The 21,627-nt window shown below is 51.2% G+C and overlaps 1 protein-coding gene across 1 annotated transcript; it reads left to right on the top strand.

Annotated features, from left to right (window-relative positions):
• Positions 1–323: 323 nt before the first annotated feature.
• Positions 324–12,031, top strand: NPTX2 (neuronal pentraxin 2). The gene is made up of 5 exons (XM_070567446.1): positions 324–930; positions 2,522–2,738; positions 7,509–7,753; positions 9,460–9,639; positions 10,583–12,031. Exons 1-5 carry the CDS (start codon positions 508–510, stop codon positions 10,808–10,810), a joined length of 1,293 nt encoding a protein of 430 aa, XP_070423547.1. The 5' UTR covers positions 324–507; the 3' UTR covers positions 10,811–12,031.
• The last annotated feature ends 9,596 nt before the right edge of the window (positions 12,032–21,627 follow it).

Consider the following 21,627-nt stretch of genomic DNA (forward strand, 5'->3'; position numbering starts at 1 on the left):
GGGCTTCTCCTTGCTTTCCTTCCTTATGCAGTGGGGTCCCCCGCGACGCCCGCGTCCTCGCTGGGCCCGAGGGGCGCCTGGACACGCGGGCCGAGGCTCCTAAAGGCACCCGGGGCGCTTTGTGCCGCAGCACCCCCTTCGTAGGGGCCCCGGGCCCCGAGCTCGCGCCCCCGGCTCCGGCCCACGCGCCCGCCCGCCAGCCCGCCGCGCCTGGAGAGGCGCCCCCGCCCCGCCCCCCGCGCTGACGCACGCCCGGCCGGGCCAATCAGAGCCCGCGGCGCCGCGCCCCACGCGCCGGCCCCCCCTCCCCCCAGCTTAAGAAAGGGCGCGCGGGCCGGGCCCGGCCAGAGCGCCGCGCCGGGCGGAGCGTGCTGGCTGCACGAAGGGGCGGCTCCGAGGGGGTCCCGCTGCCGCTGCCTTCGAGTGACGCGCTCGGCAGCAGCCCGCCGCGCGCCCCGACGGCGCCCGCCCGCCCGCCGATGCTGGAGTGAGCGCGACGGCGACGGGATGCTGGCGCTGCTGGCCGCCGGCGTGGCGCTCGCCGTGGCCGCCGGGGCCCAGGACGGCCCCTCGCCCGGCAGCCGCTTCGTGTGCACGGCGCTGCCCCCGGAGGCGGCGCGCGCCGGCTGCCCGCTGCCCGCGATGCCCATGCAGGGCGGCGCGCTGAGCCCCGAGGAGGAGCTGCGGGCCGCGGTGCTGCAGCTGCGCGAGACCGTCGTGCAGCAGAAGGAGACGCTGGGCGCGCAGCGCGAGGCCATCCGCGAGCTCACGGGCAAGCTGGCGCGCTGCGAGGGGCTGGCGGGCGGCAAGGCGCCGGGCCGGGCCGCGGGCAAGGACACGATGGGCGACCTGCCGCGGGACCCCGGCCACGTCGTGGAGCAGCTCAGCCGCTCGCTGCAGACCCTCAAGGACCGCCTGGAGAGCCTCGAGGTAGCGGGGCGCGGGGGTCCTGGGGGAGAGGGGACGTCCCCGAGGCGCGGGGCAGAGGAGGGGCGCGTGGTCCTGCCCGCGAGGATGTGCGGGACACGGCCGCCCGGGCGCGATCGGACGCGGGGAGAGCTAGGTTTGGGGTCAGGGGTTTCTCGCTCCTGCTCGGAAACTTACTTGCGTGGTTCGCACCCCCGCCCCCTTCTGGAAGGAAAGGGTTCAATTCCCCGCGCGCCGGGACTGCCCACTGTGCGGCCCTTCGCTTCCCGAGGTCCCGGCCAGCGCCATGGGACAGCCTGTCCTCTCTTCTTGCAAATCTCCGAGTCTCCCCGAGCCGGACGCGCTCCCCGAGGCTGTGCCCGGTGACGTGAGGCTGGCTGCCGCGTGAAGTCAGCTGCCCCGGGCGTCCGATGTTTCCTTTTATAAATCTGGTCCGGCTGGACTTGAGCCGGGAGGCCCGGGGGTCTCGGCGGGGGGCGAGCGGGGGCGGGTCCCGGCCGCACCAGAACGCGCCTAGGAGGAAACCTTGTTAACTTCAAAGACGCTCTGCCCCGCGAATTGCGCGGTTCTAAGGTGCCCTTCCCGATTGCTTTAGGGGAAGGGACCTCATGCCGTTCTCTTGCAAGGTGTTTGTAGTTTGGAACTTTACGAGAGAAATCTCCCTGTAATTTCCATCTTTACTTTCCACTCTATTTAAGAAGTGTGGACGTTTCTGTTACACGTTTGCCAAAATACTTATTAGCAAAACTGGGTTTCAATTACAGGTGGTAATTATTGCAAAATTATTTGAGGATTTCCTGTGGCATGATGGCTAAATACAGTATTTCCAGCATCTGTCTATCCCGTGATTCATTCTGATTAAAAACAGCTAACATTTCTGCAACACTAAATATGCACCAGGCATATTATCTAATTTTAACCCCTGCGACAATCCTGGGAGGCAGATCCTATTAACTGCATTTGCCAATTTGGAACATAGAGGGGCAAATAGCTGGCCAAGGACCGTGGCTGGGTAGCTACAGGCAGCCTTGAGAGCCACATGATGGTAGAGAAGTAAAAGATAAAGAAAGTGAGGATTTAGAAACAGTATTTAAAAGCAAAGATTCCTGGAATTCAGAATGGCCATGTTTTAGAGTTCTTATTTTCCAGTAACATCTCTGCGAGCATAGTTATTTACCTTTGTGTCATACTGGAACTTGGGGGCTGAAAACTCATTAGCTTTGAATCACATTTGATTAACTTTTTTTTAAAAATTCTAGCTGTGTTTTGGTCTTTACCCGAGAATGATGGATGTTGGTTAAAATTTTGACTTTTTAGCAAGAGGAGAAAAACAGCTTTCTGAGAGGGGAAAATGAGATTCATAAGTTTCACATATGGCAGCAAAGTAATTCTTGTCTGACTTCGAAATCCTTTCCACACAAAAAAGAAAAAAAAGCATCAGTGAAATGCTCCCCTTCGTGCCACTGGCACGATTTAATTCTCTGCTTTTGGAAGCGTCTCCCTGTGTGGTGGGGTCGTGAGGGCTGCATTTGACAGTTTCTTGTTAACTGGGCTTAATATTTCTTCCTCTGTGTCCCCTCCCCCGGACCGAAAGCACCAGCTCCGAGTGAACGTATCGAACGCTGCGCTGCCCAGCGACTTCCGAGAGATGCTCCAGCAGCGGCTCGCCGAGCTGGAGAGGCAGCTGCTGCACAAGGTGGCCGAGCTGGAGGACGAGAAGTCCCTGCTCCACAATGAGACCTCGGCTCACCGCCAGAAGACCGAGAGCGCCCTGAACGCCCTCCTGCAGAGGGTGACGGAGCTGGAGCGCGGTGAGTGCTTCCTTGTTTCTCTGTCGCCCTCTGGCTGATGTCCCTCCGGGCCCCCCCACCCAGCTGTCTTGGCTCTGTCTTGGCTGTGGTGCAGGGGGAGCTGGGCTCAGAGCAAGGGGGGAGCAGACAGAGAGGGGGCAGCCCCCGGCTGTCTTGCCCGAGTACAGATGAGGGTGCTTGGGCCCTTGAGGGAGTGGTCACTTCCAGACACCCTCCTGCTGACTCTTGCACGCAGCTCTGCTCCCAGGTTCACTGGGTCGGGGGCTCTGCGGCTGCTCTTCCATCACCTCTGAACCTACCTGTCCTGGAGGCAGAAGGCCACCTGATTCTCTCCCATTCTGGCAGCAGTCCACGCCTCCCTTCCCTGTCTCTCCGAGAAACTGTTGCTTTTGCAACCCTGCATCATCTCCCATGGTGCCCAGAGGGTGAGAGCTGCTCCCCCGCAGTCAGGCTGGCTTAGCAGACGTGGGCACATTGCCGGAGACACTCGGCGGAGACTGAAGGGGCCGGCTGCTGCTGGGAGGGGCCTGGTTTTCATCACTTATAGTCAGGCTGGGATGTCAGCACGTGATGGGGGCGCTACATGGAGGTGGGTTGAGCAAATAAGAAGGGAGCCTTGATGATGGTCATCTCAGGAGTTAGCCCCACGCCCCGGCCCCGCTGGCATTATCCACGGAAAAGCCAGTGCTCTCGGAACCAGCTTGGACAAATCACCTAGTCCCCGACCTCCTGCCACTTGGGCGTTTCTGTTCCCTTCTCGGCTGGTCCTTGCAGCAGGTTCCGTGTATCGTTCTCTCCTCTGCTCACCCTTTGGTGGGTAAGTTTCTCCCACAGGAGACAGGAAGGGAGGGGTCGAGGGCCCTAGGTCATTCAGATTGCATTTTCAACCCCCAAGCTGCCGGTGGACTGGGGGGGTGAGGTTTTAGGTTTGCTGGTGGTGATATGGGATTATAAGCTTTTCAGTTGCGCTAATCTGACAAAGGCGGTTTTCCGTTACTTAATTCCATGAATTGATAGGAGAACGTCCAGTTACTCTTTTCTTGACATTGGCTCAGGAGGGCCAGGTGGGGTAGACCAAGGGATGGTGTTTCCGGTCCGTTTTACGGCAGCATCCCAGGAGGCACAGGTCTGCTTCCTCCTTTTCCTGTTCTCTTTCTCCCAAAAACTCATTCCTTTCTTCCTTACCCTTCTCAGAAAAGGGTGGGTGTGGCTTACCTGTTAGACTCGAGATTCTTGGGTTTCTGAAAAAGTGTCCTCTGCCCCACCTGCATTCCCGGGGGACCTCAGGAAACTCGTTTGGTCTCGAGGGGCTCCCCCGAAGGCAGAGCAGCTGCAACGTTGGCCTTTCTCGCAGGACAGGAGAGGAAGGCAGTGTGGGATCCGAGGGCAGGGTGGCTTGCCTTTCCGTGCCCCAGCCTCACCCCCAGTGGAACCTGGGGACAGGCAGGGCTGTGGAACGGGCTCACTATGGTTGGTTAGTATCTCGAAGGGGGCAGCTGTAGAATGAGAGGAGGGCTCTGCCAGAGACCTCCGTGGCTGTACCCCTCACTTGGCATGGTGGCCAAGTTGCTACAAGGAGGTGGGTCGATAAAAGCCTGCTGAGTTAGGGCATGGAGCAGTGCCAGCGGTGTGCTGAGCATGTCACCCCTGTGAGGTAGGACTTCGTTATACCCATTTCACAGAGGAGAACAGTGCTCGGAGGCTCGTGGCCAGAGGTGTGTCATTTGGAGAGAGGTGGCCGAGGTGGGGCCTGGGCCACCAGCTGGTGAGCAGCAATAGTCCCGTAATCCCGCCCCTCCCATCTCTGTTCTGACTCCAGGCAGCTTTTTGTGGGTGTCGCTTGGCTCCCTCTAAGGTCCTTCATCATAACTGTGGCCACCCAAGAGCTGCCACTTTGTGACTGTCCCTCCCATCTCTAGCCTGATTCTGGCACCACGCTCTTGATGTGCAGGTTCCACGGAAAGCCCTCGGAGCTCACGTGGAGGTCAGCCCCACAGGGCAAGGCCCCCAGCTGGCCATTCTTGCAGATCCCCCAGGACCTGGCACCGAGGAGCAGCTAAGCTGTTAACGGTCTGCTGCCTTTTGACCACCACGAGAACTCTAGAATCTTCTGTGCGCTCCACCCCATTGTGGAATGAGTCTTTGAGGAAAGTGGTCATTGGCTGACCGATTGTCTTCTGGGCAGTTCTGAGTTGATGTGCTCTGTTTGTGAGAAGCATAAAGGGAAATGTGAACTCCCAGCCCCCAAATGTACCATGAGTGGAAAACACACTCTGTTCCTAGAAGCATCCAGCCGAGCCCAGAGGAGACGTATGTCAGCCACACACCATGGGGGACTCTGGGGGACTCTGGCATTCGGTTCATCCTCCTCTGCTCATTAAGTGCCTGTTCTGGGCCAGACGCTGGGCTGTGAGTTCCACATTCTGTGTCTTCCGTAAGCCCTGCAACAACCCTGTGAGGTAGGGTTTAGTTATAGAGGAGAGGCTGAGTCAGAGAGCTAAGGGACACCTGCATGCACGTGGCCAGCAGATCGCAGAGCTGGAGTTGAAGTTGGTGGTGGCCCCAGAGGGCCAGAGTCGTGCAGGCTGCAGCCTGGAACAGCCTGTGGGCTCCGGCCCTGCTGGACAGGAGGCTCCCCGGAGCCCAGTGGTGAGAGGCCAACCCTGCACGCGGATGCTCCTGCTGCCTGGGGCCCAAGGATGCTCATCCTCTTTGCTGTGAGACATGCCCATCTACAGGGGCCTCCTGACTCCAGGCCCGGCCCAGCTCGGAGCTGAAGAAAACGTTGCCACTGAGGAGACCGAACCCGTCTCTCTTTGGCCCCAGCTGCCCCATCCTCAGCTTGTCTGCCTCCTGCAGCCTCTGATTTATTGGTCAGGCCTTTTAATTCCTTAATTGGTTTTAACTAAGTTTCCTCTGAACCTCCAAGCTGTTTTATATAAATAGAGGGCACCAGCTTCAGGGGATGGGCCCCCCCTCTTCTGTTCCTCGCCTCTCCCAGCTCTAATTAAACCTATCTGTTGTCACCCAGCTAACAGTATTACCAACACGCGGAGCCTTATTAAATCAGCCGCATGCCCACCTGCAAGGAGAGAAGCCATTTCTCTTTATTAGTAATCGTGCCCTACTGAAGAACCTGCTCATTTTCAGATTAAATACGAGTGGCGACGTGTAGGGGAGAGAGGGACTTCCAGTGCCTGCTCTGGCATTCACTGGCTGTGTGGCCTGGGGGAAGTCACCTCACTTCTCTGAGCCTCGGCACTCTGTGCAAGCTGCAAAATCGGGGAGCTGCGGCTTTTTGGTTTTCTCGGTTTTGCTCCAGCCTAACGTGGGGTCAGTCCCAGAATACACCGTGTCCTGGGCACCCCCGGCAGCCATCAGCTCTTCCCAGCCCCCGCCCAGCGCCCTGCAGCTCCACAGCCTGTGTTGAGGGTGCCCTGCCTTGGGAGGTGAGGATGGACCGGCAAGACTGCGCCATGGCAGATAGGAGGAGATCCTGCTGTGTGTGCAGCCCAGATTCTAGTGTTTCTGTGCTTTCTGTTCCAGAGAGGCCGAGAGGGTGATGCTTTCGTTGCAGAACGTCTTCCTCAGATTGGCATGAACCATGGCTTCCCTCTCTGATTATTTACTGTGACAGAAGAGGAGTTTGGGGGATCGAGGTGGAGAAAGGCCCGGCCGTTTGGTTCCTGTTCTGCAGAAGGGGCGAAACGGGGACAGAGTTAGTCCGGTGGTGACACAGGCAGTTGGGCTGCGTTGGTTCCGGGTCTGGAGAGCCTGTCTTCACCACAGCGGAGACCATCTGGCCCTCGTGGGTGCTTAATAAATATTTGTTGAGTGAGTCAAGGGTGTTTAGGCTCCTTCCCCGGCAGCGTCTGGTCCCCGAATAAGAGGGCAGCTTTTGCCTTGACAGCTCATGGAATCGGGTCGTGCCGGGGAGACTTTGAATCTGGGATGACCACATAGGGGCCCTGCCTTCTGTGTGTGTTTGTTTTCATTGTTGTTGTTAATTTTGAGCTTAAATCAAAACCGTATTGAAAATTACTTAGACTCGTTTAGGAGTACCAATCGTTTTCAAAGATTCTGGAAGTGCCGTTTACGTGGGGACAGCCATGGTTATCCTTACCAGTGCCAGGCAGGCCCCAAAGGGTCAAGGCTCTGGGCGGATGTGTTAGCCTCAGTGGGGAGGGACCCCCCCCTGCAATTCTCTGCCACCCACTGGTCCAGAACTTCAGGAAAAGGTCAATAAACACGATCTTCTTTTGAGGAGGACACAGCAGATCGTGAGCGAAGTAGTTCATGTCAGGGCTGTCCCCCAAAGGCCACTTCTGAGTTAAGCTGCAGTGTCAAGACGTGGGTGCCTGACTCCTTGACCACAGCCGTGGTGATTCGTTGCTGTGAGAAGAGACACGGGCTTCTTGGCTTGTCAAGCTTCTCTTGAGTGCCTGGGGCCCTGTGCAACCTCCGGCCTCCAAGCCCAGTGGGTCCCTGACCCCACCCTTCCTGATGGAACCGAGGGGGCCAAGATCTCAAGGAACAGCGGAAATCACATCCAGCCTGCCCCTGCCCTCTTCCTCAAGCTTCCAAGGGCCAGGATGCTCTTGTTTACTGCTGGGGTTTCGGGTCTTTGAACGGTGGCTGGCTGGTAGCTGGTGCACCACTGCTGGAGAGCGACTTGGGGGCAGTCCAGGTGAGCTGTCACTCTGGGCCCCCCTGGAGAGGGGGAGCCGGTGGGCTAACACGCTGCTGGCCTCTCTCCCACCCCCCCCCCAGGCAACAGTGCGTTCAAGACCCCTGATGCATTCAAAGTGTCTCTCCCTCTCCGCACTAACTACCTGTACGGCAAGATCAAGAAGACGCTGCCCGAACTGTTCGCATTCACCATCTGCCTGTGGCTGCGCTCCAGCGCCTCGCCGGGCATCGGCACCCCGTTCTCTTACGCGGTGCCCGGACAGGCCAACGAGATCGTGCTGATCGAGTGGGGCAACAACCCCATCGAGCTGCTCATCAACGACAAGGTGAGGCCTGCTCGGACGGCCACCCTCCCCGGCATGGCGGCGACAGAGAAAGATGGGGAGGTTGCAGGCGGTCCAACAGCTGGCTCCTAGTCACTGCACAGTGACTCGGTCCCACTCCCAGGGGCCACGGGGAGGCAGCTGCAGCTTGTGGAGATCAAAGTTGTGAGTCTGGCCAAGAAGCAGCTGAGGGTCCGGGCACGGGGGTGGTGGAAGGAGCAGAATGAGCTGGGGTCTCTGCATGCCAGCCTGAATTGTCATTGGCCCTTAGGCCAGGCAGTGAGGGCCGCACCCATTAGGGTAGGGTGTGTGTATGTGTGTCTGTCTGTGTTTGTGTATCTGTCTCCTCTCTCTCTGAGTGTATGCTACTTCTCGTCAGCATATCTTTTGGGAGGAGTTTATTGGGATACAATTTATGTACAGTAAACTGTACACTTTTTAGTCTACGGTTTGGCCAGTTTGACAAATGCATGTAGTTGTGTAACCATCACAATTAAAATATAGGACAGTTTCATCCCCCCCTCCCCAAATTTGCCCCCACCTTCATAGTCAACGGCTGCCCTGGCTCCAGCCCATGGCAACCACCGATTTGTTCCCTTTCCAGAGTAAATGTCCCTTTTTTGTAGACGAGCTGGTTTCGACCTTCAGGAGCGTGGCCTCCTGGAGAGATCGGCTCTGGGCGGCCGCGGGATCCTCCCGGGGCCCCACGGGAACTTTCATTCTCAAGTCAGACACGACCCGGCCAGAAGCGCCACCTCACATCCTCCTTGAAGGCTGCCCGAGCCCCTCCGTGTGTCTTCACGAGTGGCCCTGGGTGGGGTGGGTGTAAGTGGGAAACGCTGTGGAATCTGAATCTGCCTGCCAGGCTCCTCCCAGCAGTGGCCACGTCCCTGAGCTGGGGATTAATTGTTCTAAATAATGCCCTTGGACGTGGACACAGCAGGGCAAGGGCCTTGTTTTCCTCTCTGGTTAGACGTCTCTAAACAACCAATTCCTGGGAGGGAGCGCCCAGTTGCCAGGACACCAGCAGTAACAACAGGAGGTTGGCAGTCAGCTGCACCGAGGGCCCCCAGGACTGTCGGTGCATGGGCGTGGGGGCCCCCCAGGATGGCTAGTACACGGGCGCCGGTCTGAAACGCCCTCCCTCCGGTTCTCTGTGCACCCCCACACACACTCCCACTTAACTTTAGGTGTTTGGTCCTCTGCACGGGAGGACATGCACACACATGGATCCCCGAGGGCCGCAATGGCAGCTGGGCCCTTGCTTGCAGAATAGAGACACTGGGGTGACTCTTTTGCAAAGTTGGCCCTGCAGAGGTCTGACTTCTCTTCGTGTGCTCCAGCCTGGGGCGCTCAGGGCCGGCTTGGGGAGGGCTGTCCCTCACACCTACTTGGTCTGCACAGTGTCCTGGAGCCCCAGCCGAGCTGGGTGCAAGGTGTCCACTTGAGAACCTGGGGTCAGGGGCTTGTACCCAGACTGCCCCTTTCCTCTTGAGCATCTGTGTCGTACACATGGCATCTCCCCCCACCAGCCCCGAGGGACTCTCTGAGGGGGCCGGGGCCAGGCATGTTACCTATGGAGCAGAGAAGGGGAGACCGGGAGGGACCCCCTGTGATGGGAGCAGCCGTGGGTCCCGGGGCCTCCAATCCCCCAATCAGACTTCTGGGAAGCCCGCAGAGGTTTCTCACCTGCACGTTGCCTCCCACAGGTCGCACAGCTGCCCCTGTTTGTCAGTGACGGCAAGTGGCACCACATCTGTGTCACCTGGACGACGCGGGATGGCATGTGGGAGGCTTTCCAGGATGGGGAGAAGCTCGGCACCGGGGAGAACCTGGCCCCTTGGCACCCCATCAAGCCGGGGGGTGTGCTCATCCTCGGGCAGGAGCAGGTGGGTGTAGGCGGGGTGCAAGACGAGAGTGTGCTGGCCAGCCAAGGGGCACAAGGCCACCCCCTCCCCCTCTGCCCAGCTGTCTGTCTGCTGAACCTGACCACCATTGCATGGTGACCAGCCCAGATCATGCTGTCTTGTGGGCTGAGGATATGGGGGTGGGGACATGGCCTGCACTTCCTGGCAGGGACCAGGTTGGTGTGGTGGGTTCAGACAGATTCCAGAATGGAGTCCAGTCTGTCACAAGTGATCAGGGTGTCCCTGGGGTCATGGGGTCATGTACGACCCCAAGTCGTCTCTCCCGCTCGGCACGCTATTGACTCAGGATGCTGGGGGCTGGTATGGCGTCTTCCAGTTGCTGCTGGCTCAGGGTCTCCACTGGGATCCCCAGGCAAGGAGCTCTTTAGGAATGCCTCGGGGGGGGGGGGGAACCATGGGGAGGAAAGAGCAAGACCTTGGAGGCCGCCCCCAGGAAACTCGCCATCTGGGAGAGAGGAAATGCAGGCTGGCTGGCTGCTCCGGGGCAGATGAGTGCTGACCGTTCAGTCTGTGTTTAAGGGAGTAGGCACCCGGTTCTCGGAGTTCCTCCCTGGCCCTCTCACTTCCGTATTACTTCTCCCCTGGGAGGAGGCTAGTCTTCACTCTGGGACCTTGGGCAGTGTCTCCCGACGTAGCCCAGTTTCCCCTGTGTAAAATGGGATGGTTTGAGTGAAGCCATCTCCCCCGGGCCTGACGTGCCCTGGAGCCCCAGAACCTGCTGGAATCAGTGGTCAGGAAGTGCGGTCAGAGTTGAGGGGAGTCAGGAAAACGCGCCCCGGCACCAGCCTCCCCACCCACCTCCCTCCCGAGCTGGCCCCCTTTCCCCGAAGCCGTTCACACGCCCGGAGAATTTGCTGACGTGCTTTTGAACCTGCACTGATGCGGTTCTGTCCCCTTTTCCCAGGACACCGTTGGGGGCAGGTTTGATGCCACACAGGCGTTTGTGGGGGAGCTCAGCCAGTTCAACATATGGGACCGCGTCCTTCGTGCGCAAGAAATCGTCAACATCGCCAACTGCTCCACAAACATGCCGGGCAACATCATCCCCTGGGTGGACAACAACGTCGACGTGTTTGGGGGGGCTTCCAAGTGGCCTGTGGAGACCTGTGAGGAGCGTCTCCTTGACTTGTAGCCGCCTTCTCTGTCCTGGAGGCCGGGGTCGAGCTGTTCCTGTTGGAAGCGCAGGGCCCCTTACTCCCAGTTAAACTGTGGAAATGTCCTGCTAGAACGGGCTGCGGCCCCAAAGCCCGTTCCCAGGGCATCTCTGAGACTGAGGCTCCCTCCGTGGCAGCATTTGTCACCGGCTTATTTGTTCCTTACCAAGATTTTGTTGTGTTTTTGGGGGGAAGAAGCCCTGAGCCACAGGTGGACCAAGATCTGAATTCCTGCCATGGGGGCCTTATAGTCCTTGAGGCCCTGTTCGGAACCCCTGTAAATGCTAGTGCACCCCAGCCCTGCCTGCCCTCTCGGCTCCTTGGTGTTTCATGTGCGCCTTCTGTCCGTCCCCTTTAAAGGCTGTGCAGCCATCCCTCTGGAGTGGCCGTGTCCCTTGTGTGTTGAGTACATCCTGCTGTCCACTGAGCACACAGCAGAGCTGCCCCCACCCCTCCCTGCAGAAGGACCCTTCTCTTGGTATTCTCTATGCTGTGAATCTTTCCGTCTGAAGAACTCTTGAGCTTGAGGAGGAGGGCAGGCTGCCCAGACCATGCCCCGCCTTCTTCAAGGTGGAGGGGGCGTCCGTGGCCCTGGAGAGGGGACTGAGGGGGGCATTCAGAATGGAGAAGGGCCATGGCAGCTGTCCTTCCCCCTCTGTCCCCTCTCCCTGAGACCGATGCTTTGGCAGAATCATCACTGGGGGCAGCTTCAAAAGGCCCCTTCTCTCCACTGGTGCCAAAAGTTCATTTGCAGGTTTCACAGCCATTCGGTCTGGTTTGGGAGATTTCTTTTTCCCAACAGAAAAGAGCAGCCATTAGCAGCCTCCCGTGTTTGATGTCTCGCCCCACTGTGAGGAACGTGCTAGTTTTAATTCCTGTTGATTCCTGTAAGCATTTGACTGTCTCAAGTATTTCCCCCAGAACTCTTTCAGGAAATGGATGTCATTTGGCTGACATCTGCTCGGTGACTCCAGGCTGCTTAATCTGTTGGACAGAGGTAGTCATTTATTTTAAAGATAAAGTGATGAAGTGGGGAAATTTATAAAACTAAATATTATATATTTTATTTTTCATACATGTTCGAAGTGCAAATCTGTGGAAATTGCATTTGTAGACGAAGTTGACATGCCCATCCTCACATTGTGTGCTACAGGAACTCTTCTGATGATGGAATTTTGATTAAAGTGCACTGGAAGATGCCCCGGTGTCTGTTTCCTCCATGTCAGGGGAGCAATTAAACAGTGACTTCCAAATCATACAGCCGGGAAAGGGCGGGGCTGGGATCGAAGCTGGCCTGTGGCTCTGAAGGCCCTGCCCCTCCCACTGCCCCCTCCCACCCACCCGTGCCTTCTGGTCTTCAGCTCTGAGGGCCTAGTGCCACTGTGTCCCCCCAGAGCCACCTCTGTGTGCCCACCTGGCCCAGGCAGGTGTGTTGATAGTCTCTCCATCGCTACAAATGTGAGGTACTCCCCTCTCACCACCACTTCACATCTCTGTATCTTTACTCTGCCTTGGGAGTAGCAGAGTATAACTCTGTCCCCTTCCCAGTTAGCCATGTTTGCATTTCTGTTATTTGAAGGGAACAGAGTCTAATCTTGGGACCAAATGACACCATCTGCCAGGTGTACTTGATGCTGTGGCCACAATGGAAGCTGTAACCTCTAAAACCAAGATCAGTGGGTCACTGAGCTTCCTACAGTCCATTTTCAATGTCGTGAATTATATCTTTGCAGGAACTGACTGTCATTAGTGTTGGGTCAAAGATGAAATTAGGCCAGATTCCCTGCTTGGGGGTCTTTGGAATCCAAAGTCTGAGACCAGGTGGAGAGCAGTTCATTTTGAGTCTCCTTCATGATGAAAACACCAGCTGCTCAGATCTCCCCTTGAAGGGTGCTGCGGGGTTTCCTTATTTCATACCCATGCCCGGCACTGAGCTTGCCCTACTTGATTCCCTGGTACTGCCTCTTCCAGGAATGTGCCTTTTCATTGGGGCTTGGGAACCCCTGCTGAGCCAGATAACTTCCTCCCTGCAACTGGAGGAGCTTTGAACCCAGAACATGGGACCAAAGATGTCCTTGTTGACCTGATGTGGGAAGATGAAACTACCCATCTCTCCTTATCATTGCTGCACGGTGGTCCTTCTGTTGGAAGTTGGGCCTTCCTGACGTAAGAGCAGAAGGAAGAATTACCCATGAAATTCAGTGAGTCTCCCATCTGAAGGAGACCCATGGCTTCAGTTTCCCCACCCAAGACCTTACCCTTTTCTTGAGGCTGGAGAACACCTTGATAGTGAACTGGGTGCTCTAAGAAGGGTGGGGTGGTGTCCTGGATGATGGAATATTCTGGTTGGTTGAGGGTTGCTATGGAAACTGTAGCTGGATGATCATTGATAAGTGAATTGAAAAGTGATAAAACGCAGCTAACTCAAAGGCAGCCTGGGACCAAGTTGCTGTTGATGGCAAAGGCAGACCAGGATCCTTTACAGCCTCAGGGCACTCCAGCACTAGCTCTTCTTATGTGGAAGGTCTTGGAAGAGGTCTTCCTGTTGAGCACGGGTATTACCATTCATTCTATTCACTCAACAAGTATTTTGGGCACCTATGATGTGTCAGTCACTGTTGTAGGCACTGGAGATACAATGGTGAGTGAGATAGCCAATAAATGGAGATTAATTCCATTGGGGAGTGTGAATAGACGGTGAATATTAAACAAGAAAAATCCTAATGATGTGATAGGGAGTAACTGAGAACTACTTCCTGGGGGGTCACATTTAAGCTGGAACCTGATTGAATGGAGGGAGCTAACTTTGGGAGGACCCCCCGCCCCCCCCCCCCCAGGCAGAGGGAACAGCTGCTGTGAAGGCCTTAAGGTAGTTCTGAGCTTGGAATGTTCAAGAGAAGACAAAGCAGGTGGCTGCACATGCTGGGAAGGGAGGAGTGGGAGGCAGAATGGAGAGGTAGCAGGACCAGGTCACGAAGGGCCTAACTTCAGATCTTATTCAAAGTGAACTGAGGAGTCCAGAGGCTTTAAGCAAGGAAGTGTGGTAATTGGATTAATGTTTTAAGGAGACCACTCTGCCTGGTGGATGGAGAATGAACTGGAGAGGGTCGCGAGTGGAAGCAGGGAGACCAGTGAGGAGGTTGATGGTCCAGGTGAGAGATCATAGTGGCTTGGGCTAGGGCAGGAGCAGAGCAGAGAGAAAGAAGTAGAAGGACTTAGGATCCATTTGGAAGTAGACTTACCAGGACTTGCTGACATTGGAGATTTGGGGAGAGGAATCAAAGATGAGTTTTCTAAAAGCTTAACAAACTCCAAGTAGGATAAACACAGAGAGATGCACACCCAGAAGCATCAAACCTAAACTGTCGAAAGCCAAATACAGAGACTCACGGAAAAGCAGCCGGAGAGAAGTGACTCCTCACATACAAGGGCTCTTCACTAAGATTTAAGCTGAATTCTCATCAGACTCTCTGGAGGCCAGAAGGCAGAGGGATGACGTGTTCAAAGTGCTGAAAGAAAAAGACCATCAACCAAGAATTCTATGTCTGGCAAAACTGTCCCTCAGAAATGAAGGCAAAATTAAGACATTACCAAATAAACAACTACTGACAGAATGCAGTGCTGGCAGACTTGCCCTATAAGAAATACTAAGGAGAGTCCTTCAGGCTGAAATGAAAGGACATTAGGTAGTAACTCAAATCTGCACAAAGGAATAAAAGAAAATTGGTAAAGATAACTATAGAGGTAAAAATAGAAGATGGTGTAAATGTATTTTTGTTTGTAGCTCTTTTATTCTCCAATCTGATTTAAAAGACAACTGCATAAAGTAATAATGATCAGTTTGTGTTGATAGGTATAAATGTATAAAGATGTAATTTGTTACATCTTTACTGCTGTTACTGCTGACAATAACAGCTCAAAAGAGTGGGGAAGGAATGGAGTTATGGGAGAGTAAATGTTGAGTATTACTTAATTGCAAGTTGATATTAATCTGAACTAGATTGTTATAAATTAAGATGTTAACTGTAATCGTCAGGACAACCACTAAGAAAATAACTCAAAAGAATATATTTAAAGAAACAACAACGGAATTAAAATACTACGCCACAAAATATCCATTTAACACAAAAGAAGGTAGTGACGGAGGAATACAGGAACAAAATTCACATGAGACATACAGAAAACAAATAGCAAAATGGCAGGCATAAACTCTACCTCATCAGTAATTATATTAAATGTAAATTAATAAATGCCCAAATTAAAAGGCAAAGTTTGGAAGAATGGATTTTTTAAAATGACCCAATTATATGCCATCTACAAGTGACGCACGTCCGATTCAAAGACACAAGTGGTTTGAAAGTAAAAGAACGGAATAAGATGTATCATGAAAAGAGCAAAAGAGAGCTGGAGTGACTATACTAATATCATACAAAATGGACTTTAGGACAAAAGTTGTTACTAGAAACAAAGAAAGACGTTTTATAATGATAAAAGGGTCAATCCCTCGGTAAAATATACCAATTATAAGCACATAGATGCCTAAAAACAGAACCCCAAAATAAACAAAGCAAAAACTGACGGCATTGAAGGCGAAACAGGTCTACAATAGCAGTTGGAGACTTCAATGCCCTGTTGTCGATAATGGATAGAACTTCTAGACAGAAGATCAATAAGAAACCAGAAGACTCGAACAGTACTATGAACTTACTAAGCCCAGTAGACGTATATAGCACTTCACCCAACAGCCGCAGAAAATACGTTCTTCTCAGGAGCACATGAAACATTCTCCACAACAGGCCATGTGTTAGGCCACAAAAGAAGTCTCAATAAATTGAAAAAGATCGAAATTATAAAGGAATTCAATTTATAATTGGAATGATAAATTTTCCCTGACCACAATGGAAGGAAGCTAGAAATCAATAACAGAAAGTAAATTGGAAAATTCACAAATGTGTGGAAATTAAACAACCAATGGGTCAAAGAATAAATTGCAAGAGGTATAATAAAATACTTAGAAACAAATGAAAATGAAACACAACGTACCACAACTTATAGGATGCTGTGAAAGCAGTAATAATAGGGAAATTTATAGCTATAAGTGCTTACGCTGAAAAAGAAAAAAGACCTCAAACCAATGGCCAAACTTTACAGCCTAAGGAATTAGTTAAAGAACAAACTAAACACAAAGCTAGCAGAAGGAAGGCAATAATCAAGATTAGAGCAGAGATTAAGAAAAAAAAGAGAATAGAAAACCCACAGAGAAAATCAACAAAACCAAAAGTTGTTTTGAAAAGGTTAGCAGAATTGACAAACCTTTAGCAAGACTGACCAAGAAAAAAAGAAAGAAGACACAAATAACTAAAATCAGAAATAAAAGACAGGCCATTGCTATTGACTTTGTAGAAATAAGGATTATAACAGAATACTCTGATTAGTGGTATGCCAACAAATTGGATAACCCTCGGTGAAATGGACAAATTCCAAGAAAGACACAAGCTAATGAAGCTGAATCAAAAAGAAGTAGAAAATCGGAATAGACCTATAACAAGTAAGGCAATTGAATTTGTAATTTTAAAACTTGTTGAAAAGAAAAGCCCAGGGTCAGGTGGCTTCACTAAAATTTCTACCAAGCAGTTAAAGAGATAGCATGGCAGTACTGAATTAAGATAAGGATTCTGGTCTACCATTTCTATCGGTCATTGTACTAGGGATTCTAGCCAAGGAAATTAGGCAAGAAAATGAAGTGCATTCAGATTTGTAACAAAGAAGGAAAACTGTCCTTATATGCAGATGACATGTTCTTGTAAATATAAAATCACAAGAAAGACACACACAAAAAAACTGCTGGACTTAATCAATGAGTTCGGCAAGAATCCAGGACATGGTCAATGAATAAAAATCAACTGTATTTCTCTACACTAGAAATGAACAATCAAAATGAAATTAAGAAAACAATTCTGTTTGCTACAGCATCAAACAATTCAAATATTTAGGAATGAATTTAATAAAGGAAATGAAAGACCTGTACACTGGAAACTAAAACATCACTGGAAAAAAATTAAAGAAGACCTCAATAAATGGAAAGATGTCCACCTTCACAGGTTAGAAGATTTAATATTGTTCAGATCGCTGTTGAGGACACTTGGTGGAAAAAATTGGGTTCAGATGTCAAGTCTGATGACACCACACGCCCCAAGAGGGTATGAAAAGGTTTATTACTCACATAATGAGGCTTTCTGGGGAAATCAGGGTGGCTCCCGAGTAGGTCTGAAAATGGGTTGAGAGAGCAAAGAAAGAAGACTGGCTTGGGTTTTTTATGGTTTAGAGGTAGGGCCAGCGTGGTGGTTACCCTCAGTGGGTAGTTTGGACTTCCCACTTGCACCAAAGGAGAAAGAATTTAGGCTTTCTTATCACTAGTCCACATGTGGGGCACAAAGCAAAGAGGGAGAGGTGAGGCTTAAAAACTGTCAACACTCAGACATCGAAAAACAGAGTCAGACACTTTATTACAACTCGCCTCAGATGTTTGACTGAGGACTGAAATGTGACACGTTGCATTTAATTGAATTTGAACTTTTTTAAGAAGCCGTTATGGCTCGCTCTGCGGTCTGTAGCTTGATGCTGGTAAGGGAGGTGAAAGTTCTGTTGAATGCTTGTTCAAGGGCCCAGAGTTGTGTATTTTTAGGAGTGCAATGAATGTCTGGGTCATTATCAATCATATCTAGAGCTCTGAAGGAGATAAGGAGTATCTTGGTGGGGTCTTGTATGTGGCTTTAGTAAGTAGAGAGAGATGTATGACCATGATTTATATTTTGATTGTCTGTGGGGCAAGAGATTGCCAGAGTTCTTAACCCCAAAAGGGGCAACTTGGCTCAAGAGTCTGTAAAAACGTGCAGAAGGGTCAAGTGTTGCCCAGGGCCTCCGGGGCAAAGATCACTGACTCTCTGAAGTTTGGCCAATTGTCCTGACCCTCGGGTCCTCTTATTTCTCAGGAACATCCTCTTTAAGGGATGAAAAGCAGAAACTCTCCACAGAACTCTAGCAGATATAATGGTGGTCATGCCATCCGTAAAGTGCGTCAACTCCCTTTGTGGTTGACTTGGCTGATGCCAAGGAGCTCCCCAGGTAGCCAAGTGGTCTGAGAGAGGGTGACCTCCTTCAACACCAGGACATCTGGCAAGGGTCTAGGACAGGGAAGGCCACCCCCTGCTGCAGATGGAGTGTGCCAGAGGGCCCAGGTTTGGCTCTATCTGTAGCAGAAAGGCCTTGGTGGCCATACTGAGCTTCTTGCTGAGGTGTTGCATCCATGACCCAAGGCATGCCTCCAGCGGGGTATGGAAGGTCACAGGCCAGGGCCACTATTTCCAGGAGAGGCTAGCATGCAGCCAGCAATTGCTGCTGTAACAGCATATAGCGTGGAGTGTCTTGCATCAGCAGCCTGTGGGTAACTCAGAGCTGTTGTGAGTGGGCCGAATACTCTGAGAGGCATGAGAGGAGATTGCTAAAGCTTCTGCAGTGAGGGACTCTCTAGGGGAACTTTGGGAGTGCCTGTTGCATTTCAATGTGGACAGATTCTAGAGCCTTTTGCTGTGGGGGCCCCATTCAAGGGCCACTGCAAATAACAGCATAAGTGAGCTTAAGAAAATTGATAAATGCAGAATATGTTGCTTCCAGAACCCAAAAAGGCTTCAAAGATGTTAGGCTTGTTTTAATGATGTGGATGCTGAGAGGGACAATAGCTTTCTTGACAGTGTCAGAGATGGAGTGGCCTTCAGTTTACGAGAGAACTTTTAGGAATTTAACTGAGGTTTCAGGGCCTCGCAGTGCGTGGGGGTGGGACAATGACCCATCCTTTTGTGATGAGCTCTTTTGTGAATGAATATGTCGAATGAATCTCCTTGGAGGAGGACGTCATCGATATGATGTCATACCTGTGTTTCTGGAGAAAATTGGATGCCTGCAAAGATTGTATGTGATGGCCTCATGGGTATCCAGGTAGAAGTGTATGGTGTCCCTTTGAAGATGAAGGGGAAATGCAGCTAAGAGCCTGTCAAAATAGGCAGGAAACAGAACATACTAGCCAAATCTATAATAGCAAAATGTTTACCAGCAGATGATTGAATGGAACGGGTAATTTCAAATTTCGGTATTGGGCATAGGAGCCTTAATGGGTGGAACCACAGGGTTAAGTTTGCGGTAATCTGCTGTGTGGTGCCATTCATTTTTTCCAAGTTTAAGAACAGGCCAAACTGGGCTATTAAATGGAGGAGCAGTGGAGAGAATCACCCCTTCACTAAATAGGTCTTGTATAAGGAATTTCAATCCTTGAAGGCCCTGTTTGAATCTACATTGGGCTGTATTAATTATTTTAAGTGGGGGAAGATCCATGGGGCCCCATTTGTAATTTTGACTTATTAATCATTGGGTCACAGCTTCCATACCCACTATGGAATATTCGAGGGCGATGGGCAATGTGACTGAGGAATTTAGGCAAGGCAGTAGTTCCAAAGGTTAAGATGACGCATACCTATTTGTCCTCTGTTTGATGTCAGAAACATCCCTAAGATTATAGAAAATACCTTGTCTAAATTTAGTGGGATCCTCAGGTATAAATGTAATTTGACCCCCAGCACTGATGAAGGCCATAAAGATTTGCTAATTGATACATTTCAGCAGATGTTAAAGTTAGTTCAGAAGCTACATTGTAGAGATGCAAAGCCGGTCAGCGCCCTTTTGTTTTGAATAAATCCTTTCAGTAAATTTGGGACTTCTAATTGGGTCAAACTGTAGACTTCTATTTCAGTTTTTCCGTTTCCTCCCCCATATCCAGCTTTGTTTTTTTTTCCTTTCTTGCCTCCAATCAATATCACCAGGGTCGGAGGCCTCCCTCGTGGCAATGGTTGAATTAACCCCTTGGCTGTGTCACAGAGATGCCATGGCTATTTTTCCCTATGACACAGAAAATCAGAATCTTTTTTTGGTAACAGAGGCATAGGCAGGAGCGGCGACAGCAAAGCCATTTTGTAGAGTCATGGTGAGCCATCTGCTTTTAGAAGTGTGAGCCACAACATGCTACATAATGCCTGCTTTTTCTTTCTCTAATGACTGCTCTTTCGTGAGTGACCCCCCTAGGAGCCCATTTATTGCACAGGATGTGAGTCTTTCCTCTGAGCATCCTATAGAGTGGGGCTGACACCCAGTTAAGACACACAACCAGCGGTCACAAGGTAATAGTCATTCCCCTGAGTCTAGCATCAGTCAGAGCTTCTTCTCGAATCGAATCAAGACACAGGATTCAATCTGAGACACACAGATGGGTCCCGGCCAAGAGACCTGATCCAGGGCCACTTTCAGGAGTGCTCCAATCCCATTCTTTTGTGCAAAATGCCAATTATCTAACCTGAATTAGCTCAATTACGTTTCTAACATTGGCTCCCAAGCTGATCTGAAAATGACTTGACAGCAGGGAAAAGAGACTGGCTTGGGGTTTTTATGGCAGTTAGGGTATAGGATGAGGGTTCCCATATGTGACTTAGACTTTCCACCCACACCAGAGGAGAGAGCACCTGGGCTGTCTCATCAGCTTGCCCAGATGTGGGGCGGAAAAGAAAAGTGAAGGGTGAGGCTTAAAGGTTGTCTGCAGCCAATGGCAATAGTCCCTAAATTATCAACAGATTTAACACCATCCGTATTAAAATCCTACCTGAATTTTTTTGCAGAAATTACAAGTTGATCCTAAAATTGATGTGAAAACACAAGGGACCCAGAATAGTCCAAACAACCCAGAAAAGGATGAACAAAGTTGGAGGAGTCACGCTTCTTGATTCCAAAACTTAGTACAAAGCCATAGTAATCAGGACTATGTGGTCCTGGCTTAAGGATAGATGTACAGATTAATGGAATAGGTTTGAGAGTCCAGAACTGAATCTATACATTTATGGTCAATTGGTTTTTGACAAGAGTGCCAAGACCATTCAATGGGGAAAGAATAGGCTTTTCAACAAATCGTGCTGGGACAGCTAGATATCCACATGCGAAAGATGACACTGGATCCTACCTCACACCATATGTAAAAATTCACTCAAAATGGATCAAGGACCTAAATTCAAGAGCTGAAAGTATAAAGTCTTAGAAGAAAACCTAGGTGTAAATATTCATGACCTTGAATTAGGTAGTGATTACTTAGCTATGACACCCAAAACACAAGCAACCAAAGGAAACATTGATAAATTGAACTTCATCAAAAGTAAACACTTTTGGGGCTGGCCTGGTGGTGTAGTGGTTAAGTTTGCAAGCTCCACTTCGGCAGCCCAGGGTCCCTGGGTTTGGATCCTGGGCATGGACCTACACACCACTCATCAAGCCACGCTGTGGCACATCCCACACACAAAAAACAGAGGAAGATTGGCACAGATGTTAGCTCAGTAACAATCTTCCTCAAGCAAAAAGAGGAAGATCAGCCATAGATGTTAGCTCAGGGCCAATCTTCCTCACCAAAAAAAAAAAAGCAAGAGGAGGATTGGCAATGGATGTTAGCTCAGGGCGAATATTCCTCAGCAAAAGAGAAAAAAAATGGGCAAAATATTTGAATAGATATTGCTCCAAAGAATATATACAAATGAACAATAGCACAAGAAGAAATATTCAATATCAATAGTCTTTAGGAAAATGCAAATTAAAACCACAGTGAGAGACCATTTCAGATCCTAACGGCTATCGGGACAGCTGTAATTTTTTAAAAAAAGAAAATAACAAGAGTTGGTGAGAATATGAAGTAGTTGGAACCCTTGGACAT

The sequence above is a fragment of the Equus przewalskii genome, chromosome 12 (assembly GCF_037783145.1).
Source record: "Equus przewalskii isolate Varuska chromosome 12, EquPr2, whole genome shotgun sequence".
NCBI lineage: Eukaryota > Metazoa > Chordata > Mammalia > Perissodactyla > Equidae > Equus > Equus przewalskii.

What these genes read in the sequence shown, in the direction of transcription:
- NPTX2 (XM_070567446.1), top strand. Translation starts at nt 508, where the DNA reads ATGCTGGCGCTGCTGGCCGCCGGCGTGGCGCTCGCCGTGGCCGCCGGG. An exon ending in ACCGCCTGGAGAGCCTCGAG is followed by an intron (nt 931 to 2,521) that starts GTAGCGGGGCGC and finishes CCGGACCGAAAG; the next exon opens with CACCAGCTCCGAGTGAACGT. An exon ending in AGCTGCTCATCAACGACAAG is followed by an intron (nt 7,754 to 9,459) that starts GTGAGGCCTGCT and finishes TGCCTCCCACAG; the next exon opens with GTCGCACAGCTGCCCCTGTT.